Genomic DNA, 25,008 nt, shown 5'->3' with positions numbered 1-25,008 from the left:
CAAATACCTGTGTGTGTTTACAGGGGCTTCGTGTGTGATACCTGTCCTAACTGAATTACATGAGCATCAAATACCTGTGTGTGTTTACAGGGGCTTCGTGTGTGATACCTGTCCTAACTGAATTACATGAGCATCAAATACCTGTGTGTGTTTACAGGGGCTTCATGTGTGATACCTGTCCTAACTGAATTACATGAGCATCAAATACCTGTGTGTGTTTACAGGGGCTTCGTGTGTGATACCTGTCCTAACTGAATTACATGTGCATCAAATACCTGTGTGTGTTTACAGGGGCTTCGTGTGTGATACCTGTCCCAGCTGAATTACATGAGCATCAAATACCTGTGTGTGTTTACAGGGGCTTCGTGTGAGATACCTGTCCCAGCTGAATTACATGAGCATCAAATACCTGTGTGTGTTTACAGGGGCTTCATGTGTGATACCTGTCCCAGCTGAATTACATGAGCATCAAATACCTGTGTGTGTTTACAGGGGCTTCGTGTGTGATACCTGTCCTAACTGAATTACATGTGCATCAAATACCTGTGTGTGTTTACAGGGCCTTCGTGTGTGATACCTGTCCTAACTGAATTACATGTGCATCAAATACCTGTGTGTGTTTACAGGGCCTTCATGTGTGATACCTGTCCCAACTGAATTACATGAGCATCAAATACCTGTGTGTGTTTACAGGGCCTTCATGTGTGATACCTGTCCCAACTGAATTACATGTGCATCAAATACCTGTGTGTGTTTACAGGGGCTTCGTGTGTGATACCTGTCCTAACTGAATTACATGAGCATCAAATACCTGTGTGTGTTTACAGGGGCTTCATGTGTGATACCTGTCCCAACTGAATTACATGAGCATCAAATACCTGTGTGTGTTTACAGGGGCTTCGTGTGAGATACCTGTCCCAACTGAATTACATGTGCATCAAATACCTGTGTGTTTACAGGGGCTTCGTGTGTGATACCTGTCCCAACTGAATTACATGAGCATCAAATACCTGTGTGTGTTTACAGGGGCTTCATGTGTGATACCTGTCCCAACTGAATTACCAACATGAATAATGTTTTTATACAAAATTCCTGCTTCACTTTAATTTAGTTAAGTTCTTTGAGATATAGATATAAAATGAAAATCTATATTTTAATACACAAACAAATACGCTGTTAAACCTTAAAACCTAGGTTTTTACTAACTTTTTTCCACTGCTATTTTAAAACAACATACTGACAACTAATTGTTCTTACTCAACTTTATTAAAAAAGAAAATATCAAATATTGACAGCCAGCATAACAAGGCAGGACTTCAGCTTTTGGATGTCTCAGGACAATCTTTACAGGATCTTCTGATGTACTATCTCCCACATCATCACCTTTCGTATGACTGGAATGTCACACTACATAGAGAGAACAAGCATGTTACAGACAAACTTTGATGATGGATTTTGACAAAAAATAAAAAGCTTTTGAAGATTTATCAGTGAGACCGTGATGCAGTTGCTAAGGTGTTCCATGTTACTATAAAAAAAATGTGTCCTAAGTTTAGAGTGAGGTAGATACTATAGTGTGTTAGTGGATAGATATGGTTATTGATAAAAGTCAAACAAGTGTTAAGAATTAGGTTTGTGAGAAATAAATATTGTAGCTTGGTCATGTACCTGTCTGAAAGTAAGTGGCTTTCCTTGAGAAAGGAAGTCTGCATATTTGCAGATAAAAACCCCACAGTCATTTCCATTTGTCTGTTTGGGAATTGCCTAGAAACAAAATTCCAAGTAAGTATAACAAAACAGTTATTTGAATAAGAATATTTGTATAACTTATTATATTGTGGTATGCATACGTTGGTTCTCATTCGGCCGATGGTCCATCTGGAAGCCTCAAAGCAGCAGGCTTTTTTGATTTTGTTCTCTTCCATGAGGTATTCCCTGTTAATTAAAATCACACGAGACATGCTTACATGCCTTCAAAGCAGTGTGAGGTTAAAACCAAAGTTGCAATTGAACATAACTCACAACAATATGTGGCAGATCGCATCATGTCTCTGACCCATGGAGTCATAGCACTGGATGGTCTGGGATTTGAAATCAATTACCTGGTGATAAGCAATAGAGATAAAAGGTAGTTGGTTGTAATTGTGAAAAAGTAAATATACAATTTCTACAGTTTTAATCATACAGTATAGATATGGAAACTATGTGTTACAAAGGCATTGCTATTCATACTTACAGCCAAAGCCCAGTGCAAGCCAAGGTGCAAAGGAACAAGAACTAGATCACAGAGGAAGAGATCCACTGTTTTTGTCCATTTCTTCACTGCTGCATGGCCTGCAAAGTGTCCGTCACTACTCAGAAGCTTTGGGTAGAAAAATGTGCTCAAACAGTACACTTTAAGGCCTTCCTGCTGATCATTGCTCCTCTTCATTATCAGAGACAAATAGAAGTTGATAACCTTAAGAACATAAGAGTAAAAATAATCATGATAAACATCCATGACGGCCAACATTAGAGCTTTTTAAAATGATCAGATTAAATCAGACAAATGCCAATATTTAAAGAAATCATTTTGTCCAACTTGATGACTGGGATATTAATGCAAACAAGCAAAACAGTGAGATATATATATATATATATATATACACACATAAAAAACAACGATTATTAGCTACAATGTTATAAGTATCATTTATCCTATTTTTTAAAATATATTTATTGCACAATAAAAAGCAAAATAAGACTGTGAACAAGGGTAAGTGAACATACAGTAAGATTAGAAATCTTACTGTATGTTCACTTACACTCTTACCATGTCATTGAGCCAGGAACCCTCCTCCAGCGTTGCCAGGTCCCTCTGTCTAATGCATAGTTTGAAAGCTGTGCTTATCACCATGTTTGGGTCATCTTGTTCCAGAATATGTCTCACCTCTGATGCCATGTCCTAAAAAAAAATGCAACGTACATATAAACAAGGCCAAAGAATTTGCTTAGTGGACAGATGTTATTGACAGAACATTTTATTTCACAATCATATTCTCACCTTTGTTAACCTAGGTAAGTTTTCACTATGGTTCACAAGATTGCCAGCGTGTTTCAGTGTGGATGCTTTCCTGGTTTCTTCCACAGAGACCTCCACACCACATGATGACTGAAGAGAAAATCACAAACAACTTAACATTTCATGCAATTAATAGCAGATTAATTAATAGTAAAGTAACTGTATATTGCCTGAAGCAAGTCTTTGTCCATCTCTGTCTTTTTAGTCTTTTTATGGAAATTGCCATCACCTGATGGGGAAATGAAAAGAATATGAAAGAATAAAAAGAAAGCATATAGAAAACACAGCATATGTATAGCACATAGAGACCTTTTCAATAATGAACTATTAAAAGGTTGCCAAATGCCAAGACAAGTCATAGGTCAACAAAACGAAACAGGAAAGAAAATAGTACATAATTTACAAAAATAACCCCTTTGGCAAACACTGATTGTGTAGCACAGTATTGCTACACCAAGATCAAGGTGTATAAAAAAACCTCCTCTATTTAATTGTAATATAACAAACCTTCATTTGCAACTGCCATCGCTCTCATTTTGCGTTTTCTGCCAGTTTTTTGTTTGGCCTTCTTACAGCGACTTGGTAAAGCCCGAAGGTTTTGCTTGACAGCCTCTTGCTGCTGGAGAACCAGGCCATTATCCTTAGGTAAACTGGATTTGAGTGTTTCACAAAGCTCATGAACAACACAAGATGCATTCTGAATTGCCTCCTTGTCAGTGCACATATATGATACATCATGTAAATGTTTGAGCTCTTCGCGTAAGCGCTGCTGATCAGCTCCTACACCAGTTGACTGTGGCTCACTGTTGTGTGTCTGTTTCCTTGGGTAAGGAAGAGGACTAACGCAAAAGTCACTAGAGAAGTCTTCTTGAGTGCTGTTCTCAGTGATTGGTGGATTGGTTAGAGCAACACTGAAATCCAGAGTTATATATGGGCTTCGACAATAGACTGGGCTAAGGTCTCCCCATGTTTTGTCAGAGTGACTAAAAACAGCGAAGAAATGCTTGCATGGTAAGAACGTTTTTTTGAAGAGGACACATTCACAAGATGGGTACCTTTCAGAGTCACCAAGTTCTACTCTGTACCATGCAGAGGTTGTCTCACTCTTTACCTTGAAAGATTCATTTCCAAGTACCTCAACATGCTCTTTTGAATAGATGGAAGCTGCTTGGATACTGTTTAAGCAATGTTTGACAAAACTCCTGGGTTTGTCTCTTAGGAACGTTGGCACATCTGGATTGTATGTTTTGCATTCACTACTGTAGATGAAGTTGAGTCTACTGTATGATAGCAACTGTTCTGGGATGAAATCGCATATAATAGTTTCAAGCAGAGATGTAAGACTTCCTGTTCCAGAAAATTTGAGGTAGAAGCTCTTCAATGATTTATTGAGAGCCTCAACTCCATTGTTGGTGGTAACTGCCACAGAGAATCCTTGTGGAACATAGGCCCTACACCACCGCTGAAAAAGAAAATAACATATTACTTTGATAAAGGTAGTTGATGCAGAAAGGATGGAACATTACACCCTGTCTACACTGGATGCATTAAAAGCAAATATCCTAAACCACTCTATCCTATCCAAGCAAATATCCTAAACCACTCTATCCTATCCAAGCAAATATCCTAGACCAGGGATAGGCAACTCCGGTCCTGGAGGGCCACTGTCCTGCAGAGTTTAGCTCCAACCCTAATTAAACACTCCTGAACTAGGCAATCAATGTTTTCAGGATTACTAGAATAGATACAGGCAGGCGTGTTGTTATCAGGGCTGAAGCTAAACTCTGCAGGACAGTGGCCCTCCAGGACCGGAGTTGCCGATCCCTGTCCTAGACAGTGCGCAAAATAGATTGAGGCATCCATTTCCTCAACTCAGCGCAACTACCATAATCAAGTGTAGACTGAATCAGTGATGATGATGACTTGCTTTTGTTGTGTCTGTCTGGTGTTGACAGGGCGTAATAGTTTTCTCTGAAATTAAATGCTGGCCTGTCCCTTTTATACCAATCTAAATGTACTGTACAACAGTTGAACACGGAACATGTCCAGTGCAGTACCTCACCTCCCGAATACATAGCCACCTTGTATCAACATAATGTCTGACTTCAAATGACTTCTTGTAAACCTTGCTCTCCTTCAGTCTGTCAACCTCCCTATCACAAGATGATTCACTTGGGGCACTAGCTATCTCACGCAGGTGGCCAAGTAGTTCACTTTGCTCAGAGTGGGACAACTTGTTCTTGGCTGCCAGAAAGAGAGTATATGGGATATTAAACACTGTAAAAATAGGAATTACCTATGTTTCAGATGACTAATTTACAGTACAAATGAAATGTAAATAAATGAAACTAAGAAAACAAAGTAATACATTACTGAAAGTACTTTGAAAGATGTTTGAGAAAAACTGAAATGTAAATCTTAGGCTGTATTGTTTACTTCTAATGAAAAGTAAAAATAAATTAAAATAAATTAAAAAACATATACATTATCACATATCCAGGATTATAATGAAAACCAAAGACTATAATGGAATTCTGGTATCAGCTGGACTGTACCTTGTCTTGTCCATCGTATCCAAGCTTGCTCACGATGGAATGAGCATAAATACTTCTGTGCATTTGGAAATGTATGGTCAAGAGCTTGATATTCCTGTTGTGAATAATCAAGCATGAAGTACTTTGGCTCCCAATGCAGGTTCCACTGTTTCAGGATGTTAAGAGCTTCAGCTATCGCTGTGGTTGTCTCGTTTTCACATATAAACTCAGCAACCGGTTTGTAGCCAACATTAGTCCGAACAACAACCAGAAACAGGGGCAATGCATATTTGGTGGTTCTGTAAGTGGCATCAAGTAGGACCATATCTCCATAACGCTCAAGTAAATGCTGTTGTTGTTTGTTTTGATGAATAAACAAGAATGTTTCTTGTGATGTGGTCATCTCCGGTGTGTGTTTATCCTCAAAATCTTCCTCGGAGTCTTCGGTGACTGGAAATCCATTTCTTTGTGCATTCACTTCAATGTGTATTTCTGTCTGATCTCTGTAGTTCTCTGTGCACTGCCTAAAGAAAAATTGGGCATCTGAATCTGTTAATTTCCATTCATCAATTTTCTTTTCCAGTTGCAGTTGATCAAAGCCAGAGTATTTTCCAGCAAGTAAGGCCTGATGCACATGATTTTGAATAACATGGCTTGATGGGTAGTACGATGGGTCCTGTGGGTGTGGTAGAACACTTCCCATGCCTGAAAGCTCTTTCTGGACAAAGGTTTTCAGAACCTTCTTCAGGAAAGGGACAGAGGTCATTCCAAGTGAAACATATTCATGTATTTTGTCACGCACCTCGTGATGGATCTTATTTGAGAAATGACAGTTTTCTGAAATGTTGTGCTTTTTGTGTGCTTCTGCCAAAGGTATTTTGACATGAATTACTTCAGAAGTGGCAGTGGGGTTCTCTTTTATTGACTCCAGAAGCCTCTTTATAGCTGCTTGTTTTTCACTCCTAGAACTTTTGTCTCCAACAGCAAAGTTGTCATATCTGTCAAGAACAACATACCATAATACGTATCTGTCTGAAAAATATGTCAATAATAGTCCCATGTATTATGTTGCAACACCCTTACATGAGACAGAACTAAAGAGTGCTCTCTTTTCACCATTACCTTTATAATGGTAATAAAGTTATACATTTTAAATGAGTGCATTTAAATGAGTCATGACAGTCAAATTTACCTTAATATATATCTGACATATAATTTTGCTGGGCAATCAACTTTCTTGCTGCTTTGAATGTGAAATCTTCTTCTGCTGATATATTCATGTTCTGTGTGCTGCAGATTGAAAGACAAATTATTTCTACATCACTACATTACATTTCTAGGGCCAGGGAAAAAAATAGTAGTAATAATAAAAAATAGTTATGCCTACAATTTTGTCTAGAAGTAAATTAAAGCAATAATAAGCCCAATGAAGCAGTGTTTTACAGAGAATTTAGAAAAGCTAAGGGGAACTTCACAGGGCTTATTGCTTTTATACAAAGGTTAGTCCATAAACATATTTATTTTCATACACTGAGTGCAGCAGAAATACTTATGTAATTAGGTCACAGGTGTATGGTTTATCAAGTAACACAGCGGCTTTGAACGCAGCTCAACCAATCAGAATCAAGGACTTGAATTAGCCGTTTCATGAGTATATTTTGCCACTCATACAACATATATTAAGTTCATGAAAATGTGTGCAGACTTTAGAACCTACCAACTCCTCTGTTTTTGGTGCCTTTTTGTAGTTTTTTCCATGCTGGCAAGCATATATCACTCTTCTTTTCACAGAGAGAGGAATGCGTTTTGAATAATCTTCCACTTTCCATAGAAATCGGGGTGTCACTTTTTGCTTTTTTTGACTGTCATCCGACCTGTCACCAGTAAGTAAATAAAAGAAAAAGGCATTTAATACTTTGCATAGCACATTCCCTTTTACTTGTTCATATTTCAATTATGAGAAAACTGTAAGTAAAGATTTGTTTAATGAAAGTAGCTGTCTTAAGTGCATGTCTATTAAACGCAACAAATGTTCTTCGTAGCAATATTTTCCATAAGGTCATAAATAAACAATCAAACAAATAAACATGCAGTTCATTTAGAAACTGATAAATTACCAAACAGTGTAAGATGTGCCAGTTGCCCGTTTGTGGCTTTCCAAAAGAAGTTTCAGGTCTTCTTCTGAAGAAACTATGCCTGTGATGTACTCTTCTGAAGATGAACATATGTGAAAAGATGACGGAAGCCAGTCTGGTGGGAAACAGAGTAATATTTAGTTTAGTACTTTAGTCTACATTGTCCTTCTTTATTGTTTATTCATTTTATTTAGATCATAGAATGTTGATTTAGATAAATTCATATGCACACATGAAGCCCCTGTAAACACACACAGGTGTCTGATGCACATGTAATTCAGTTAGGACAGGTATCACATGAAGCCCCTGTAAACACACACAGGTATTTGATGCTCATGTAATTCAGTTGGGACAGGTATCTCACATGAAGCCCCTGTAAACACACACAGGTATTTGATGCACATGTAATTCAGTTGGGACAGGTATCTCACACGAAGCCCCTGTAAACACACAGGTATTTGATGCACATGTAATTCAGTTAGGACAGGTATCTCACATGAAGCCCCTGTAAACACACACAGGTGTCTGATGCACATGTAATTCAGTTAGGACAGGTATCACATGAAGCCCCTGTAAACACACACAGGTATTTGATGCTCATGTAATTCAGTTGGGACAGGTATCTCACATGAAGCCCCTGTAAACACACACAGGTATTTGATGCTCATGTAATTCAGTTGGGACAGGTATCTCACATGAAGCCCCTGTAAACACACACAGGTATTTGATGCACATGTAATTCAGCTGGGACAGGTATCACACATGAAGCCCCTGTAAACACACACAGGTGTCTGATGCACATGTAATTCAGTTAGGACAGGTATCACATGAAGCCCCTGTAAACACACACAGGTATTTGATGCTCATGTAATTCAGTTGGGACAGGTATCTCACATGAAGCCCCTGTAAACACACACAGGTATTTGATGCACATGTAATTCAGTTGGGACAGGTATCTCACACGAAGCCCCTGTAAACACACAGGTATTTGATGCACATGTAATTCAGTTAGGACAGGTATCTCACATGAAGCCCCTGTAAACACACACAGGTATTTGATGCACATGTAATTCAGTTGGGACAGGTATCTCATGAAGCCCCTGTAAACACACAGGTATTTGATGCACATGTAATTCAGTTGGGACAGGTATCTCACACGAAGCCCCTGTAAACACACACAGGTATTTGATGCACATGTAATTCAGTTGGGACAGGTATCTCATGAAGCCCCTGTAAACACACACAGGTATTTGATGCACATGTAATTCAGTTAGGACAGGTATCTCACACGAAGCCCCTGTAAACACACACAGGTATTTGATGCACATGTAATTCAGTTGGGACAGGTATCTCATGAAGCCCCTGTAAACACACACAGGTATTTGATGCTCATGTAATTCAGTTGGGACAGGTATCTCACACGAAGCCCCTGTAAACACACACAGGTATTTGATGCACATGTAATTCAGTTGGGACAGGTATCTCATGAAGCCCCTGTAAACACACACAGGTATTTGATGCTCATGTAATTCAGTTGGGACAGGTATCTCACATGAAGCCCCTGTAAACACACACAGGTATTTGATGCACATGTAATTCAGTTGGGACAGGTATCTCACACGAAGCCCCTGTAAACACACAGGTATTTGATGCACATGTAATTCAGTTAGGACAGGTATCTCACATGAAGCCCCTGTAAACACACACAGGTATTTGATGCTCATGTAATTCAGTTGGGACAGGTATCACACACGAAGGCCCTGTAAACACACACAGGTATTTGATGCACATGTAATTCAGTTAGGACAGGTATCACACACGAAGGCCCTGTAAACACACACAGGTATTTGATGCTCATGTAATTCAGTTAGGACAGGTATCTCACACGAAGCCCCTGTAAACACACACAGGTATTTGATGCACATGTAATTCAGTTAGGACAGGTATCACACACGAAGGCCCTGTAAACACACACAGGTATTTGATGCTCATGTAATTCAGTTAGGACAGGTATCTCACACGAAGCCCCTGTAAACACACACAGGTATTTGATGCTCATGTAATTCAGTTAGGACAGGTATCTCACACGAAGCCCCTGTAAACACACACAGGTATTTGATGCTCATGTAATTCAGTTAGGACAGGTATCACACACGAAGCCCCTGTAAACACACACAGGTATTTGATGCTCATGTAATTCAGTTAGGACAGGTATCTCACACGAAGCCCCTGTAAACACACACAGGTATTTGATGCTCATGTAATTCAGTTAGGACAGGTATCTCTCATGAAGCCCCTGTAAACACACACAGGTATTTGATGCTCATGTAATTCAGTTAGGACAGGTATCTCTCATGAAGCCCCTGTAAACACACACAGGTATTTGATGCTCATGTAATTCAGTTAGGACAGGTATCTCTCATGAAGCCCCTGTAAACACACACAGGTATTTGATGCTCATGTAATTCAGTTAGGACAGGTATCTCTCATGAAGCCCCTGTAAACACACACAGGTATTTGATGCACATGTAATTCAGTTAGGACAGGTATCACACACGAAGCCCCTGTAAACACACACAGGTATTTGATGCTCATGTAATTCAGTTAGGACAGGTATCTCTCATGAAGCCCCTGTAAACACACACAGGTATTTGATGCTCATGTAATTCAGTTAGGACAGGTATCTCACACGAAGCCCCTGTAAACACACACAGGTATTTGATGCTCATGTAATTCAGTTGGGACAGGTATCACACACGAAGGCCCTGTAAACACACACAGGTATTTGATGCACATGTAATTCAGTTGGGACAGGTATCTCGAATGAAGCCCCTGTAAACACACACAGGTATTTGATGCACATGTAATTCAGTTAGGACAGGTATCACACACGAAGCCCCTGTAAACACACACAGGTATTTGATGCACATGTAATTCAGTTAGGACAGGTATCACACACGAAGCCCCTGTAAACACACACAGGTATTTGATGCTCATGTAATTCAGTTAGGACAGGTATCTCACATGAAGCCCCTGTAAACACACACAGGTATTTGATGCACATGTAATTCAGTTGGGACAGGTATCTCACACGAAGCCCCTGTAAACACACAGGTATTTGATGCACATGTAATTCAGTTAGGACAGGTATCACACATGAAGCCCCTGTAAACACACACAGGTATTTGATGCACATGTAATTCAGTTGGGACAGGTATCTCATGAAGCCCCTGTAAACACACACAGGTATTTGATGCTCATGTAATTCAGTTGGGACAGGTATCACACACGAAGGCCCTGTAAACACACACAGGTATTTGATGCACATGTAATTCAGTTAGGACAGGTATCACACACGAAGGCCCTGTAAACACACACAGGTATTTGATGCTCATGTAATTCAGTTAGGACAGGTATCACACACGAAGGCCCTGTAAACACACACAGGTATTTGATGCTCATGTAATTCAGTTAGGACAGGTATCACACACGAAGGCCCTGTAAACACACACAGGTATTTGATGCACATGTAATTCAGTTGGGACAGGTATCACACACGAAGGCCCTGTAAACACACACAGGTATTTGATGCACATGTAATTCAGTTAGGACAGGTATCTCACACGAAGCCCCTGTAAACACACACAGGTATTTGATGCACATGTAATTCAGTTGGGACAGGTATCACACACGAAGGCCCTGTAAACACACACAGGTATTTGATGCACATGTAATTCAGTTGGGACAGGTATCACACACGAAGGCCCTGTAAACACACACAGGTATTTGATGCTCATGTAATTCAGTTGGGACAGGTATCTCACACGAAGCCCCTGTAAACACACACAGGTATTTGATGCACATGTAATTCAGTTGGGACAGGTATCACACACGAAGGCCCTGTAAACACACACAGGTATTTGATGCTCATGTAATTCAGTTAGGACAGGTATCTCACACGAAGCCCCTGTAAACACACACAGGTATTTGATGCACATGTAATTCAGTTGGGACAGGTATCACACACGAAGGCCCTGTAAACACACACAGGTATTTGATGCTCATGTAATTCAGTTGGGACAGGTATCACACACGAAGGCCCTGTAAACACACACAGGTATTTGATGCACATGTAATTCAGTTGGGACAGGTATCACACACGAAGGCCCTGTAAACACACACAGGTATTTGATGCTCATGTAATTCAGTTGGGACAGGTATCACACACGAAGGCCCTGTAAACACACACAGGTATTTGATGCTCATGTAATTCAGTTAGGACAGGTATCTCACACGAAGCCCCTGTAAACACACACAGGTATTTGATGCTCATGTAATTCAGTTGGGACAGGTATCACACACGAAGGCCCTGTAAACACACACAGGTATTTGATGCTCATGTAATTCAGTTGGGACAGGTATCTCACACGAAGCCCCTGTAAACACACACAGGTATTTGATGCTCATGTAATTCAGTTAGGACAGGTATCTCACACGAAGCCCCTGTAAACACACACAGGTATTTGATGCACATGTAATTCAGTTGGGACAGGTATCACACACGAAGGCCCTGTAAACACACACAGGTATTTGATGCTCATGTAATTCAGTTAGGACAGGTATCTCACACGAAGCCCCTGTAAACACACACAGGTATTTGATGCACATGTAATTCAGTTAGGACAGGTATCACACACGAAGCCCCTGTAAACACACACAGGTATTTGATGCACATGTAATTCAGTTAGGACAGGTATCACACACGAAGGCCCTGTAAACACACACAGGTATTTGATGCTCATGTAATTCAGTTAGGACAGGTATCTCACACGAAGCCCCTGTAAACACACACAGGTATTTGATGCTCATGTAATTCAGTTAGGACAGGTATCACACACGAAGGCCCTGTAAACACACACAGGTATTTGATGCACATGTAATTCAGTTAGGACAGGTATCTCACACGAAGCCCCTGTAAACACACACAGGTATTTGATGCACATGTAATTCAGTTAGGACAGGTATCACACACGAAGCCCCTGTAAACACACACAGGTATTTGATGCACATGTAATTCAGTTAGGACAGGTATCACACACGAAGGCCCTGTAAACACACACAGGTATTTGATGCTCATGTAATTCAGTTAGGACAGGTATCTCACACGAAGCCCCTGTAAACACACACAGGTATTTGATGCTCATGTAATTCAGTTAGGACAGGTATCACACACGAAGCCCCTGTAAACACACACAGGTATTTGATGCACATGTAATTCAGTTAGGACAGGTATCACACACGAAGCCCCTGTAAACACACACAGGTATTTGATGCACATGTAATTCAGTTAGGACAGGTATCACACATGAAGCCCCTGTAAACACACACAGGTATTTGATGCTCATGTAATTCAGTTAGGACAGGTATCTCACACGAAGCCCCTGTAAACACACACAGGTATTTGATGCACATGTAATTCAGTTAGGACAGGTATCACACACGAAGCCCCTGTAAACACACACAGGTGTCTGATGCACATGTAATTCAGTTAGGACAGGTATCACACACGAAGCCCCTGTAAACACACACAGGTATTTGATGCACATGTAATTCAGTTAGGACAGGTATCACACATGAAGCCCCTGTAAACACACACAGGTATTTGATGCTCATGTAATTCAGTTAGGACAGGTATCTCACACGAAGCCCCTGTAAACACACACAGGTATTTGATGCTCATGTAATTCAGTTAGGACAGGTATCTCACACGAAGCCCCTGTAAACACACACAGGTGTCTGATGCTCATGTAATTCAGTTGGGACAGGTATCTCACACGAAGCCCCTGTAAACACACACAGGTATTTGATGCTCATGTAATTCAGTTAGGACAGGTATCACATGAAGCCCCTGTAAACACACACAGGTATTTGATGCACATGTAATTCAGTTGGGACAGGTATCACACACGAAGCCCCTGTAAACACACACAGGTGTCTGATGCTCATGTAATTCAGTTGGGACAGGTATCTCACACGAAGCCCCTGTAAACACACACAGGTGTCTGATGCTCATGTAATTCAGTTGGGACAGGTATCACACACGAAGCCCCTGTAAACACACACAGGTGTCTGATGCTCATGTAATTCAGTTGGGACAGGTATCTCACACGAAGCCCCTGTAAACACACACAGGTATTTGATGCACATGTAATTCAGTTAGGACAGGTATCACACATGAAGCCCCTGTAAACACACACAGGTATTTGATGCTCATGTAATTCAGTTGGGACAGGTATCACACACGAAGGCCCTGTAAACACACACAGGTATTTGATGCACATGTAATTCAGTTAGGACAGGTATCACACACGAAGGCCCTGTAAACACACACAGGTATTTGATGCTCATGTAATTCAGTTGGGACAGGTATCACACATGAAGCCCCTGTAAACACACACAGGTATTTGATGCTCATGTAATTCAGTTAGGACAGGTATCTCACACGAAGCCCCTGTAAACACACACAGGTATTTGATGCACATGTAATTCAGTTAGGACAGGTATCACACATGAAGCCCCTGTAAACACACAGGTATTTGATGCACATGTAATTCAGTTAGGACAGGTATCACACACGAAGCCCCTGTAAACACACACAGGTATTTGATGCTCATGTAATTCAGTTAGGACAGGTATCTCACATGAAGCCCCTGTAAACACACAGGTATTTGATGCACATGTAATTCAGTTAGGACAGGTATCACACACGAAGCCCCTGTAAACACACACAGGTGTCTGATGCTCATGTAATTCAGTTGGGACAGGTATCACACATGAAGCCCCTGTAAACACACACAGGTATTTGATGCTCATGTAATTCAGTTAGGACAGGTATCTCACACGAAGCCCCTGTAAACACACACAGGTGTCTGATGCACATGTAATTCAGTTAGGACAGGTATCACACACGAAGCCCCTGTAAACACACAGGTATTTGATGCACATGTAATTCAGTTAGGACAGGTATCACACATGAAGCCCCTGTAAACACACAGGTATTTGATGCACATGTAATTCAGTTAGGACAGGTATCACACACGAAGCCCCTGTAAACACACACAGGTATTTGATGCTCATGTAATTCAGTTAGGACAGGTATCACACATGAAGCCCCTGTAAACACACACAGGTGTCTGATGCACATGTAATTCAGTTAGGACAGGTATCACACACGAAGCCCCTGTAAACACACACAGGTATTTGATGCTCATGTAATTCAGTTAGGACAGGTATCTCACACGAAGCCCCTGTAAACACACACAGGTATTTGATGCTCATGTAATTCAGTTAGGACAGGTATCACACACGAAGCCCCTGTAAACACACAGGTATTTGATGCACATGTAATTCAGTTAGGACAGGTATCACACACGAAGCCCCTGTAAACACACAGGTATTTGATGCACATGTAATTCAGTTAGGACAGGTATCACACATGAAGCCCCTGTAAACACACACAGGTATTTGATGCTCATGTAATTCAGTTAGGACAGGTATCACACATGAAGCCCCTGTAAACACACACAGGTGTCTGATGCACATGTAATTCAGTTAGGACAGGTATCACACACGAAGCCCCTGTAAACACACACAGGTATTTGATGCTCATGTAATTCAGTTAGGACAGGTATCTCACACGAAGCCCCTGTAAACACACACAGGTATTTGATGCTCATGTAATTCAGTTAGGACAGGTATCACACACGAAGCCCCTGTAAACACACACAGGTATTTGATGCTCATGTAATTCAGTTAGGACAGGTATCACACACGAAGCCCCTGTAAACACACACAGGTATTTGATGCTCATGTAATTCAGTTAGGACAGGTATCACACATGAAGCCCCTGTAAACACACACAGGTATTTGATGCACATGTAATTCAGTTAGGACAGGTATCACACACGAAGCCCCTGTAAACACACACAGGTATTTGATGCTCATGTAATTCAGTTAGGACAGGTATCTCACATGAAGCCCCTGTAAACACACACAGGTATTTGATGCACATGTAATTCAGTTAGGACAGGTATCACATGAAGGCCCTGTAAACACACACAGGTATTTGATGCTCATGTAATTCAGTTGGGACAGGTTTCACACACGAAGCCCCTGTAAACACACACAGGTATTTGATGCTCATGTAATTCAGTTAGGACAGGTATCACACACGAAGGCCCTGTAAACACACACAGGTATTTGATGCTCATGTAATTCAGTTAGGACAGGTATCACACACGAAGGCCCTGTAAACACACACAGGTATTTGATGCTCATGTAATTCAGTTGGGACAGGTATCTCATGAAGCCCCTGTAAACACACACAGGTATTTGATGCACATGTAATTCAGTTAGGACAGGTATCACACACGAAGCCCCTGTAAACACACACAGGTATTTGATGCTCATGTAATTCAGTTAGGACAGGTATCACACACGAAGGCCCTGTAAACACACACAGGTATTTGATGCACATGTAATTCAGTTGGGACAGGTATCTCATGAAGCCCCTGTAAACACACACAGGTATTTGATGCTCATGTAATTCAGTTAGGACAGGTATCTCATGAAGCCCCTGTAAACACACACAGGTATTTGATGCACATGTAATTCAGTTAGGACAGGTATCACACACGAAGCCCCTGTAAACACACACAGGTATTTGATGCTCATGTAATTCAGTTAGGACAGGTATCACACACGAAGGCCCTGTAAACACACACAGGTATTTGATGCACATGTAATTCAGTTGGGACAGGTATCTCATGAAGCCCCTGTAAACACACACAGGTATTTGATGCTCATGTAATTCAGTTAGGACAGGTATCACACACGAAGCCCCTGTAAACACACACAGGTATTTGATGCTCATGTAATTCAGTTAGGACAGGTATCACACACGAAGCCCCTGTAAACACACACAGGTGTCTGATGCTCATGTAATTCAGTTAGGACAGGTATCTCACACGAAGCCCCTGTAAACACACACAGGTATTTGATGCTCATGTAATTCAGTTAGGACAGGTATCACACACGAAGCCCCTGTAAACACACACAGGTATTTGATGCTCATGTAATTCAGTTAGGACAGGTATCACACACGAAGGCCCTGTAAACACACACAGGTATTTGATGCACATGTAATTCAGTTGGGACAGGTATCTCATGAAGCCCCTGTAAACACACACAGGTATTTGATGCTCATGTAATTCAGTTAGGACAGGTATCACACACGAAGCCCCTGTAAACACACACAGGTATTTGATGCTCATGTAATTCAGTTAGGACAGGTATCACACACGAAGCCCCTGTAAACACACACAGGTATTTGATGCTCATGTAATTCAGTTAGGACAGGTATCACACATGAAGCCCCTGTAAACACACACAGGTATTTGATGCTCATGTAATTCAGTTGGGACAGGTATCTCATGAAGCCCCTGTAAACACACACAGGTATTTGATGCATGCACATGTAATTCAGTTAGGACAGGTATCACACACGAAGCCCCTGTAAACACACACAGGTGTCTGATGCTCATGTAATTCAGTTAGGACAGGTATCACACACGAAGCCCCTGTAAACACACACAGGTATTTGATGCACATGTAATTCAGTTAGGACAGGTATCACACATGAAGCCCCTGTAAACACACACAGGTATTTGATGCACATGTAATTCAGTTAGGACAGGTATCACACATGAAGCCCCTGTAAACACACACAGGTATTTGATGCACATGTAATTCAGTTAGGACAGGTATCACACACGAAGCCCCTGTAAACACACACAGGTATTTGATGCACATGTAATTCAGTTAGGACAGGTATCACACATGAAGCCCCTGTAAACACACACAGGTATTTGATGCACATGTAATTCAGTTAGGACAGGTATCACACATGAAGCCCCTGTAAACACACACAGGTATTTGATGCACATGTAATTCAGTTAGGACAGGTATCACACATGAAGCCCCTGTAAACACACACAGGTATTTGATGCTCATGTAATTCAGTTGGGACAGGTATCTCATGAAGCCCCTGTAAACACACACAGGTATTTGATGCATGCACATGTAATTCAGTTAGGACAGGTATCACACACGAAGCCCCTGTAAACACACACAGGTGTCTGATGCTCATGTAATTCAGTTAGGACAGGTATCACACACGAAGCCCCTGTAAACACACACAGGTATTTGATGCTCATGTAATTCAGTTAGGACAGGTATCACACACGAAGCCCCTGTAAACACACACAGGTATTTGATGCACATGTAATTCAGTTAGGACAGGTATCACACATGAAGCCCCTGTAAACACACACAGGTGTCTGATGCTCATGTAATTCAGTTAGGACAGGTATCACACATGAAGCCCCTGTAAACACACACAGGTGTCTGATGCTCATGTAATTCAGTTAGGACAGGTATCACACACGAAGCCCCTGTAAACACACACAGGTATTTGATGCTCATGTAATTCAGTTAGGACAGGTATCACACACGAAGCCCCTGTAAACACACACAGGTATTTGATGCACATGTAATTCAGTTAGGACAGGTATCTCACACGAAGCCCCTGTAAACACACACAGGTATTTGATGCACATGTAATTCAGTTGGGACAGGTATCTCTCCTTACATTAGAATCCTACCGTATTTTTTACAAATTCGTCTGCCTCTTGATCATATTAAAACGTAATAAACAGTTACCGATTTCGCTGTTTTGTCCTTGATTGTCCATTGCTGTTTAATGTTTATCAGTTTGCTCTTCATCGTCCACCAGTTCTGTCTCTAATTTGAAAAGCCCGCGGGAAGAAGGAACTCTACTCTGCGCATGTGCGCTGACCTGCAAATTATTATTTCTTTTTTTGGAAAGGGGTGTGACGGCCACACCCTCGGACACGCCCCGCGTGCGTCGCGGTACTGAAACCCCTGTACTTTAGTGAATGCCATCCACTGCCACTGAATCTAGATGCAGTTCCAGTATAACGGGTTGTTGCATCATATATGAGGAGTTTAGGAGCTTCTCCAGGTTTCTGTGAGTACCAGTGTAAGTAAGTGCCACCATACACATCACTGCTGGTTTTACAGTTTATTCTGACTTCTTCTCCTGGTTGAACTGCTGGTATTGATGGACTCTGAGTTACAGTGATCTGTCCATTTTTAGATAATTAATAATAATTGTAAAAACTGCATTACACAAACCTTGAGCAAACAGTGCAATGGTCCAGATGAAGATGTTGATTGTGTTCATAGTTGTAGTTTAGTCGTGTGTGATGATGAAGAGTGTGTGTGTTCTGCTCTCAGTCATGAAGTGTTAAACTCACAGCACTATAAACACTCTCAGACACTGAAGCATGTGCTGACAATGCAAAGTGACTCTCGCTATTTAAATCATTATCCTGAAGACTGTAGATCAGTCAAACACATTATTAAACAACTTCCTCATGTTGAGAAATGCTAAGCTATTAGACACACATGTCTATTGACAGAATCATTGAATCAATATTATTGGTTCAGTCATTATTAATATTTCAATTGCACTAATTTACAAACTGACGAAGAAACTATTGATTTGAAGACAATAATATATATTAAATATTGATATATTAATTAAATTAAGTTGCTATAAAACGTTATATTTTCATATAGCTACCAGTTGTGCTTCATTAAACACACATACTTCTCAAGATGTATTAAACATTGTTTTCTTGCAAGTATTGCCATTTGTAACCAAATGCAACATAGACGTTTCCTAAATGTGTGTTTAATATTTGACAGAGGACATTTTATTATACACAAATACAAAAAATACAGAGGTCTAGCCCACGGTGACCTCATAGCTGGCTACAGCTTACCTGTAGTAAGTCAGTCTTACCAATAGGAACCTTCCACAAGCTTTGGAATTTGAAAATGTTTTTACATGTTAAAAGTAAATTTAAATAATAAATTATAAGCTACGTTTACTGCAGTTGCCAGAATTGGCCAGTAAAACGTTTGGGGAGACCACCGGAAAATTCGTCCGGACTGCGAGACCACGGGAAGATTCGTCCGGACTGCGAGACCACCGGAAGATTCGTCTGGACTGCGAGACCACGGGAAGATTCGTCCGGACTGCGAGACCACCGGAAGATTCGTCTGGACTGCGAAACCACCGGAAGATTCGTCTGGACTGCGAAACCACCGGAAGATTCGTCTGGACTGCGAAACCACCGGAAGATTCGTCCGGACTGCGAGACCACGGGAAGATTCGTCTGGACTGCGAAACCACCGGAAGATTCGTCTGGACTGCGAAACCACCGGAAGATTCGTCCGGACTGCGAGACCACGGGAAGATTCGTCCGGACTGCGAGACCACGGGAAAATTCGCCCGGACTGCGAGACCACCGGAAGATTCGTCCGGACTGCGAGGCCAACGGAAGATTCGTCCGGACTGCGAGGCCACCGGAAGATTCGTCCGGACTGCGAGGCCAACGGAAGATTCGTCCGGACTGCGAGACCACCGGAAGATTCGTCTGGACTGTGAAACCACCGGAAGATTCGTCCGGACTGCGAAACCACCGGAAGATTCGTCCGGACTGCGAAACCACCGGAAGATTCGTCCGGACTGCGAGACCACGGGAAGATTCGTCTGGACTGCGAAACCACCGGAAGATTCGTCTGGACTGCGAAACCACCGGAAGATTCGTCCGGACTGCGAGACCACCGGAAGATTCGTCAGGACTGCGAAACCACCGGAAGATTCGTCTGGACTGCGAAACCACCGGAAGATTCGTCCGGACTGCGAGACCACGGGAAGATTCGTCCGGACTGCGAGACCACGGGAAAATTCGCCCGGACTGCGAGGCCACCGGAAGATTCGTCCGGACTGCGAGGCCAACGGAAGATTCGTCCAGACTGCGAGACCACCGGAAGATTCGTCCAGACTGCGAAACCACCGGAAGATTCGTCCGGACTGCGAAACCACCGGAAGATTCGTCCGGACTGCGAGACCACGGGAAGATTCGTCCGGACTGCGAGACCACGGGAAGATTCGTCCGGACTGCGAGACCACTGGAAGATTCGTCCGGACTGCGAGACCACGGGAAGATTCGTCCGGACTGCGAGACCACCGGAAGATTCGTCCAGACTGCGAGACCACGGGAAGATTCGTCCAGACTGCGAGACCACGGGAAGATTCGTCCAGACTGCGAGACCACCGGAAGATTCGTCCGGACTGCGAGGCCACCGGAAGATTCGTCCGGACTGCGAGGCCGCCGGAAGATTCGCCCGGACTGCAAGGCCACCGGAAGATTCGCCCGGACTGCAAGGCCGCCGGAAGATTCGCCCGGACTGCAAGGCCGCAGGGAAGATTCGCCCGGATTGCAAGGCCACCGGAAGATTCGCCCGGACTGCAAGGCCGCCGGAAGATTCGCCCGGACTGCGAGGCCACCGGAAGATTCGTCCAGACTGCGAGCGAGATCAAACGTGAATTGAGAAGAAAAACAAATGGAGGACGATCGATGTAATCAGCTGGTTCTCCTTGCGTGAGTTGGGCAAAGTCAAGTTATTATTTAAAGGGGTCATGACATGAGAAACCAAATTTGCCTTGATCTTTTGGTATATAAGAGGTCTTTGTACCATTTAAACGTCCTGCAAGTTTCATAGCTTAAGACGTCCTCCCCATTATAAACGAATCATTTATTTAATCAAGCTCTAAATACAGCTCGTTCTGGATCCATGGTAAGAAGTGACGTCACGGTACGAAGTGACGTACCAGCGTTTGCATATGACCGCCTCCAGCACAAGACAACTACGCTTAAAGCGCAAGGCAACTACGCTGCGCGCCTCACAAGTGTTCAGTGGACGGACAGCGAGTGGGTCTGTGTACAGGGAAATTACGACGCCGCAGATGTGCTGTTCCTGGCTGTGGACAAACAACATCTGTGAATACGCTGCGAAAGATCCAGTTGTCAGGGAAAATGGATGCACTTTATTTTTTGCGGACGTCTCAGTCACGGCAGTGTTAGTTTAAGCGTTTGTTCTATACATTTGAAGGATGACTGTTTTGAGAACAAATCCCAATATGATGCTGGCTTTGCCAGAAAACTGTTGCTCAAAGATAAGTCCGTGCCGACTATTCTGGGCTCAACAACGCCGACGCAAACTGTAAGTAATGTATTTAAAACTTTAAACTACTTTTTAAATACGCTGAATCCGCACATGTTCTGGCTGGGGGCGTTAATAATTGATGCATAGGCACTGACGTTAGCCAATCATAACAGTGGGCGTTAACACTGAACTCTTAAAGGGGAAACACCCCCAAAACAGACTGTTTGAATCAGAGGATGAGAAACAGGGTGGGGAAAGGTCATAAATCACTACATTGTAAAAGTTTTTTGTAAAAAAAACTATAGTAATACTATAATTGCACCTAAGGGAACATAATAATAAAATAAAAAAAAACATGTCATGACCCCTTTAAATACAATTTCGAGTAGTCAAGGAGATCCGACTAAATTTTGGAAAGCCATAAAATATCTAAAACAAAGTTGCCACTCCTCCTTGCCTAATACGATTACATCTCAAATGACAAAATTGAAATATGTGATGCGTTTAACCAACATTTTGTTACAGCTGGTAATTTGTTTGAGGGTGGAACTTGTAATGATGTGGTGCTCCCAGAAAGGACTGATTGTGTAGCTACAGCCAAGTTAAGAGAAATAGCTCTCTCTTCCAATATTTTGTCAGATGAAGTTGTGAACCCATTTTTTTCATTTCAATGGGTTAGCTCAGAGGAAGTTTTTAAAGCTCGTTTAACTATTGATATAAAAACTCCTACTGGAGCATCCATCCATCCATCCATCCATCTTCTTCCGCTTATCCGGGGCCGGGTCGCGGGGGCAGCAGTCTAAGCAGAGATGCCCAGACTTCCCTTTCCCTAGCCACTTCCTCTAGCTCTTCCGGGGGGACACCGAGGCGTTCCCAGGCCAGCCGAGAGACATAGTCTCTCCAGCGTGTCCTAGGTCTTCCCCGGGGTCTCCTCCCGGTGGGACGCGCCTGGAACACCTTCCCGGGAAGGCGTCCAGGAGGCATCCGGAACAGATGCCCGAGCCACCTCAGCTGACCCCTCTCAATGCGGAGGAGCAGCGGCTCTACTCTGAGCTCCTCCCGAGTGACCGAGCTTCTCACCCGATCTCTAAGGGAGCGCCCAGCCACCCTGCGGAGAAAGCTCATTTCGGCCGCCTGTATCCGGGATCTTGTTCTTTCGGTCATGACCCAAAGCTCATGACCATAGGTGAGAGTAGGAACGTATATTGACCGGTAAATAGAGAGCTTCGCCTTGCGGCTCAGCTCTTTCTTCACCACGACAGACCGGTACATCGACCGCATTACTGCAGAAGCTGCACCGATCCGTCTGTCTATCTCCCGTTCCATCCTTCCCTCACTCGTGAACAAGACCCCAAGATACTTGAACTCCTCCACTTCAGGCAGGAACTCTCCACCAACCTGAAGTAGGCAAGCCACCTTTTTCCGACTGAGGACCATGGCCTCGGATTTGGAGGTGCTGATTCTCATCCCAGCCGCTTCACACTCGGCTGCAAACCGTCCCAGTGCATGCTGAGACTGGAGCAGATGATCTTAATCCTTGTCTTTTGCAGCTTGCTGCATCTATTATTGCTGAGCCACTTGCCCACATGTTCAATTTATCCTTGTTAACAGGAATAATTCCTAAGGTTTGGAAGACGGCCCTGGTACGTCCACTTTTTAAATGTGGTGATCCCACAGATTTAAACAATTATAGACCCATTTCAAGGCTTTCATGTCTTGTGAAATTATTAGAGAAAATAGTAAATCTGCAGTTGCGCTCCTTTTTAGACGAACACTGCATTTTGAAAACACATCAGTCAGGCTTCAGACCTGGTCATAGCACCATCGCAGTTGCTACTCGGGTACTGGAGGACATTATAAGTGGTATGGATAAAAAGAAGCATTGTGCAGCCCTGTTTATAGATTTAGCTAAGGCCTTCGACACGGTGGATCATTCTTTACTTCTAAATAGACTTTCATTAATTGGACTAGACTTGGCGGCATGCAGATGTTTTGAAAATTATCTGACAAATAGAACACAATGTGTTTCCACTGATTGTGTCAAATTAGGTTTTCTTGAGCTTTTGAAGGGCGTTCCACAGGGATCGATATTTGGTCCAGTTCTTTTTTCAATTTATATCAATAATATTGGTTCAGCTATAAAAAATTGTCAACTCCACCTCTATGCTGATGATACAGTTATTTATGCTATTGCCCCTACAGCTGACCAGGCCCATTTTGAGCTACAATCTGCCTTTACAGCCATACAGAAGGCCTTTGTTGAATTGAAACTGGTAGTTAACGTAGGCAAAACCAAGTATATGCTCTTTTCAAATAAACAACAAAAAATAGGTGACGATTTATGTTTTTCTACATTGGATGGTGCCTCTATTGACCGTGTTTATGTTTATAAATATTTGGGGATTTGGATTGATGACAGGCTCTCCTTTAAAACGCATGTTGATGAGTTGGTAAAGAAATTAAGAGTTAGAGTGGGTTTCTTTTATAGAAATAAATCTTGTTTGACTCTAAATAATAGAAAACAAATAGTGGAATCTACTTTTTTACCTATCATTGATTATGGAGACACAATCTATATGCATGCCTCTGCTTCTGTTCTAAAACCTCTCGATGCTGTATATCATAGTGCCATTCGTTTTATAACAGGGGACAGGTTTAGTACCCATCATTGCACACTTTATCAGAAACTAAACTGGTTGCCCTTAAAATCTCGTAGAGAAATGCACTTTGCACTTTTTGTGTACAAAGCTCTTTTGCACAAACTACCATCTTATATTAATTCACTTTTAGCTGTTAGAAGGTCTGGTTATCAGACCAGAGCTCATGGATGGATATTATTACAGATCCCAAAGATCTCCTCTGAATTGGGTAGATCTGCTTTTAATTTTATTGCCCCTCACACTTGGAATGATAGTGTACTTTTAAACTGGATGATCTGATCCCCTTACGCCATTTTAGACGTCTGCTTAAGGATCATTTTATTATTGATTGTGTTTGTTTCTGTTTTTTGTTTAGTTTGTTTTACTGTATATTGACTTCTGGCTGTATTTCTTTTTTTTCTGTGTGACCTACACAGGTCGTTGCTGTAAATGAGAACTCGTTCTCAGTCAACTTACCT

The 25,008-nt window shown here is 42.2% G+C and overlaps 2 protein-coding genes across 2 annotated transcripts; both read right to left on the bottom strand.

Annotated features, from left to right (window-relative positions):
• Positions 1–1,255: 1,255 nt before the first annotated feature.
• Positions 1,256–6,593, bottom strand: LOC306993788 (uncharacterized protein). Its single transcript, XM_079603862.1, has 10 exons — positions 5,617–6,593; positions 3,569–4,523; positions 3,232–3,290; positions 3,044–3,151; positions 2,813–2,944; positions 2,237–2,458; positions 2,023–2,102; positions 1,851–1,935; positions 1,669–1,764; positions 1,256–1,407 (listed from the first exon to the last, which is right to left on the bottom strand). The coding sequence occupies exons 1-10, from the start codon at positions 5,677–5,679 to the stop codon at positions 1,345–1,347; spliced, it is 1,863 nt and encodes a 620-aa protein (XP_079459988.1). The 5' UTR covers positions 5,680–6,593; the 3' UTR covers positions 1,256–1,344.
• Positions 5,724–18,629, bottom strand: LOC306993707 (calcium-responsive transcription factor-like; the record flags this gene model as incomplete). The annotated part of the gene is made up of 6 exons (XM_079603709.1): positions 18,510–18,629; positions 7,713–7,845; positions 7,313–7,469; positions 6,788–6,885; positions 5,815–6,593; positions 5,724–5,761 (listed from the first exon to the last, which is right to left on the bottom strand). Exons 1-6 carry the CDS (start codon positions 18,538–18,540, stop codon positions 5,724–5,726), a joined length of 1,236 nt encoding a protein of 411 aa, XP_079459835.1. The 5' UTR covers positions 18,541–18,629.
• Between the last annotated feature and the right edge of the window lie 6,379 nt (positions 18,630–25,008).

The sequence above is a fragment of the Phoxinus phoxinus genome (genome assembly GCF_949152265.1).
Source record: "Phoxinus phoxinus genome assembly, chromosome: 25".
NCBI classification, from domain to species: domain Eukaryota; kingdom Metazoa; phylum Chordata; class Actinopteri; order Cypriniformes; family Leuciscidae; genus Phoxinus; species Phoxinus phoxinus.
This window is presented reverse-complemented; position numbering and strand designations above follow the sequence as displayed.

Bases quoted from the DNA above. Each gene is read 5' to 3' on its own strand.
- LOC306993788 (XM_079603862.1), bottom strand. From the start codon at position 5,679: ATGCACAGAAGTATTTATGCTCATTCCATCGTGAGCAAGCTTGGATAC. The intron at 3,152-3,231 runs GCAATATACAGT...TTTTCTCTTCAG, and splicing joins TGGACAAAGACTTGCTTCAG to TCATCATGTGGTGTGGAGGT. The intron at 2,945-3,043 runs GTGAGAATATGA...ATTTTTTTTTAG, and splicing joins ACTTACCTAGGTTAACAAAG to GACATGGCATCAGAGGTGAG.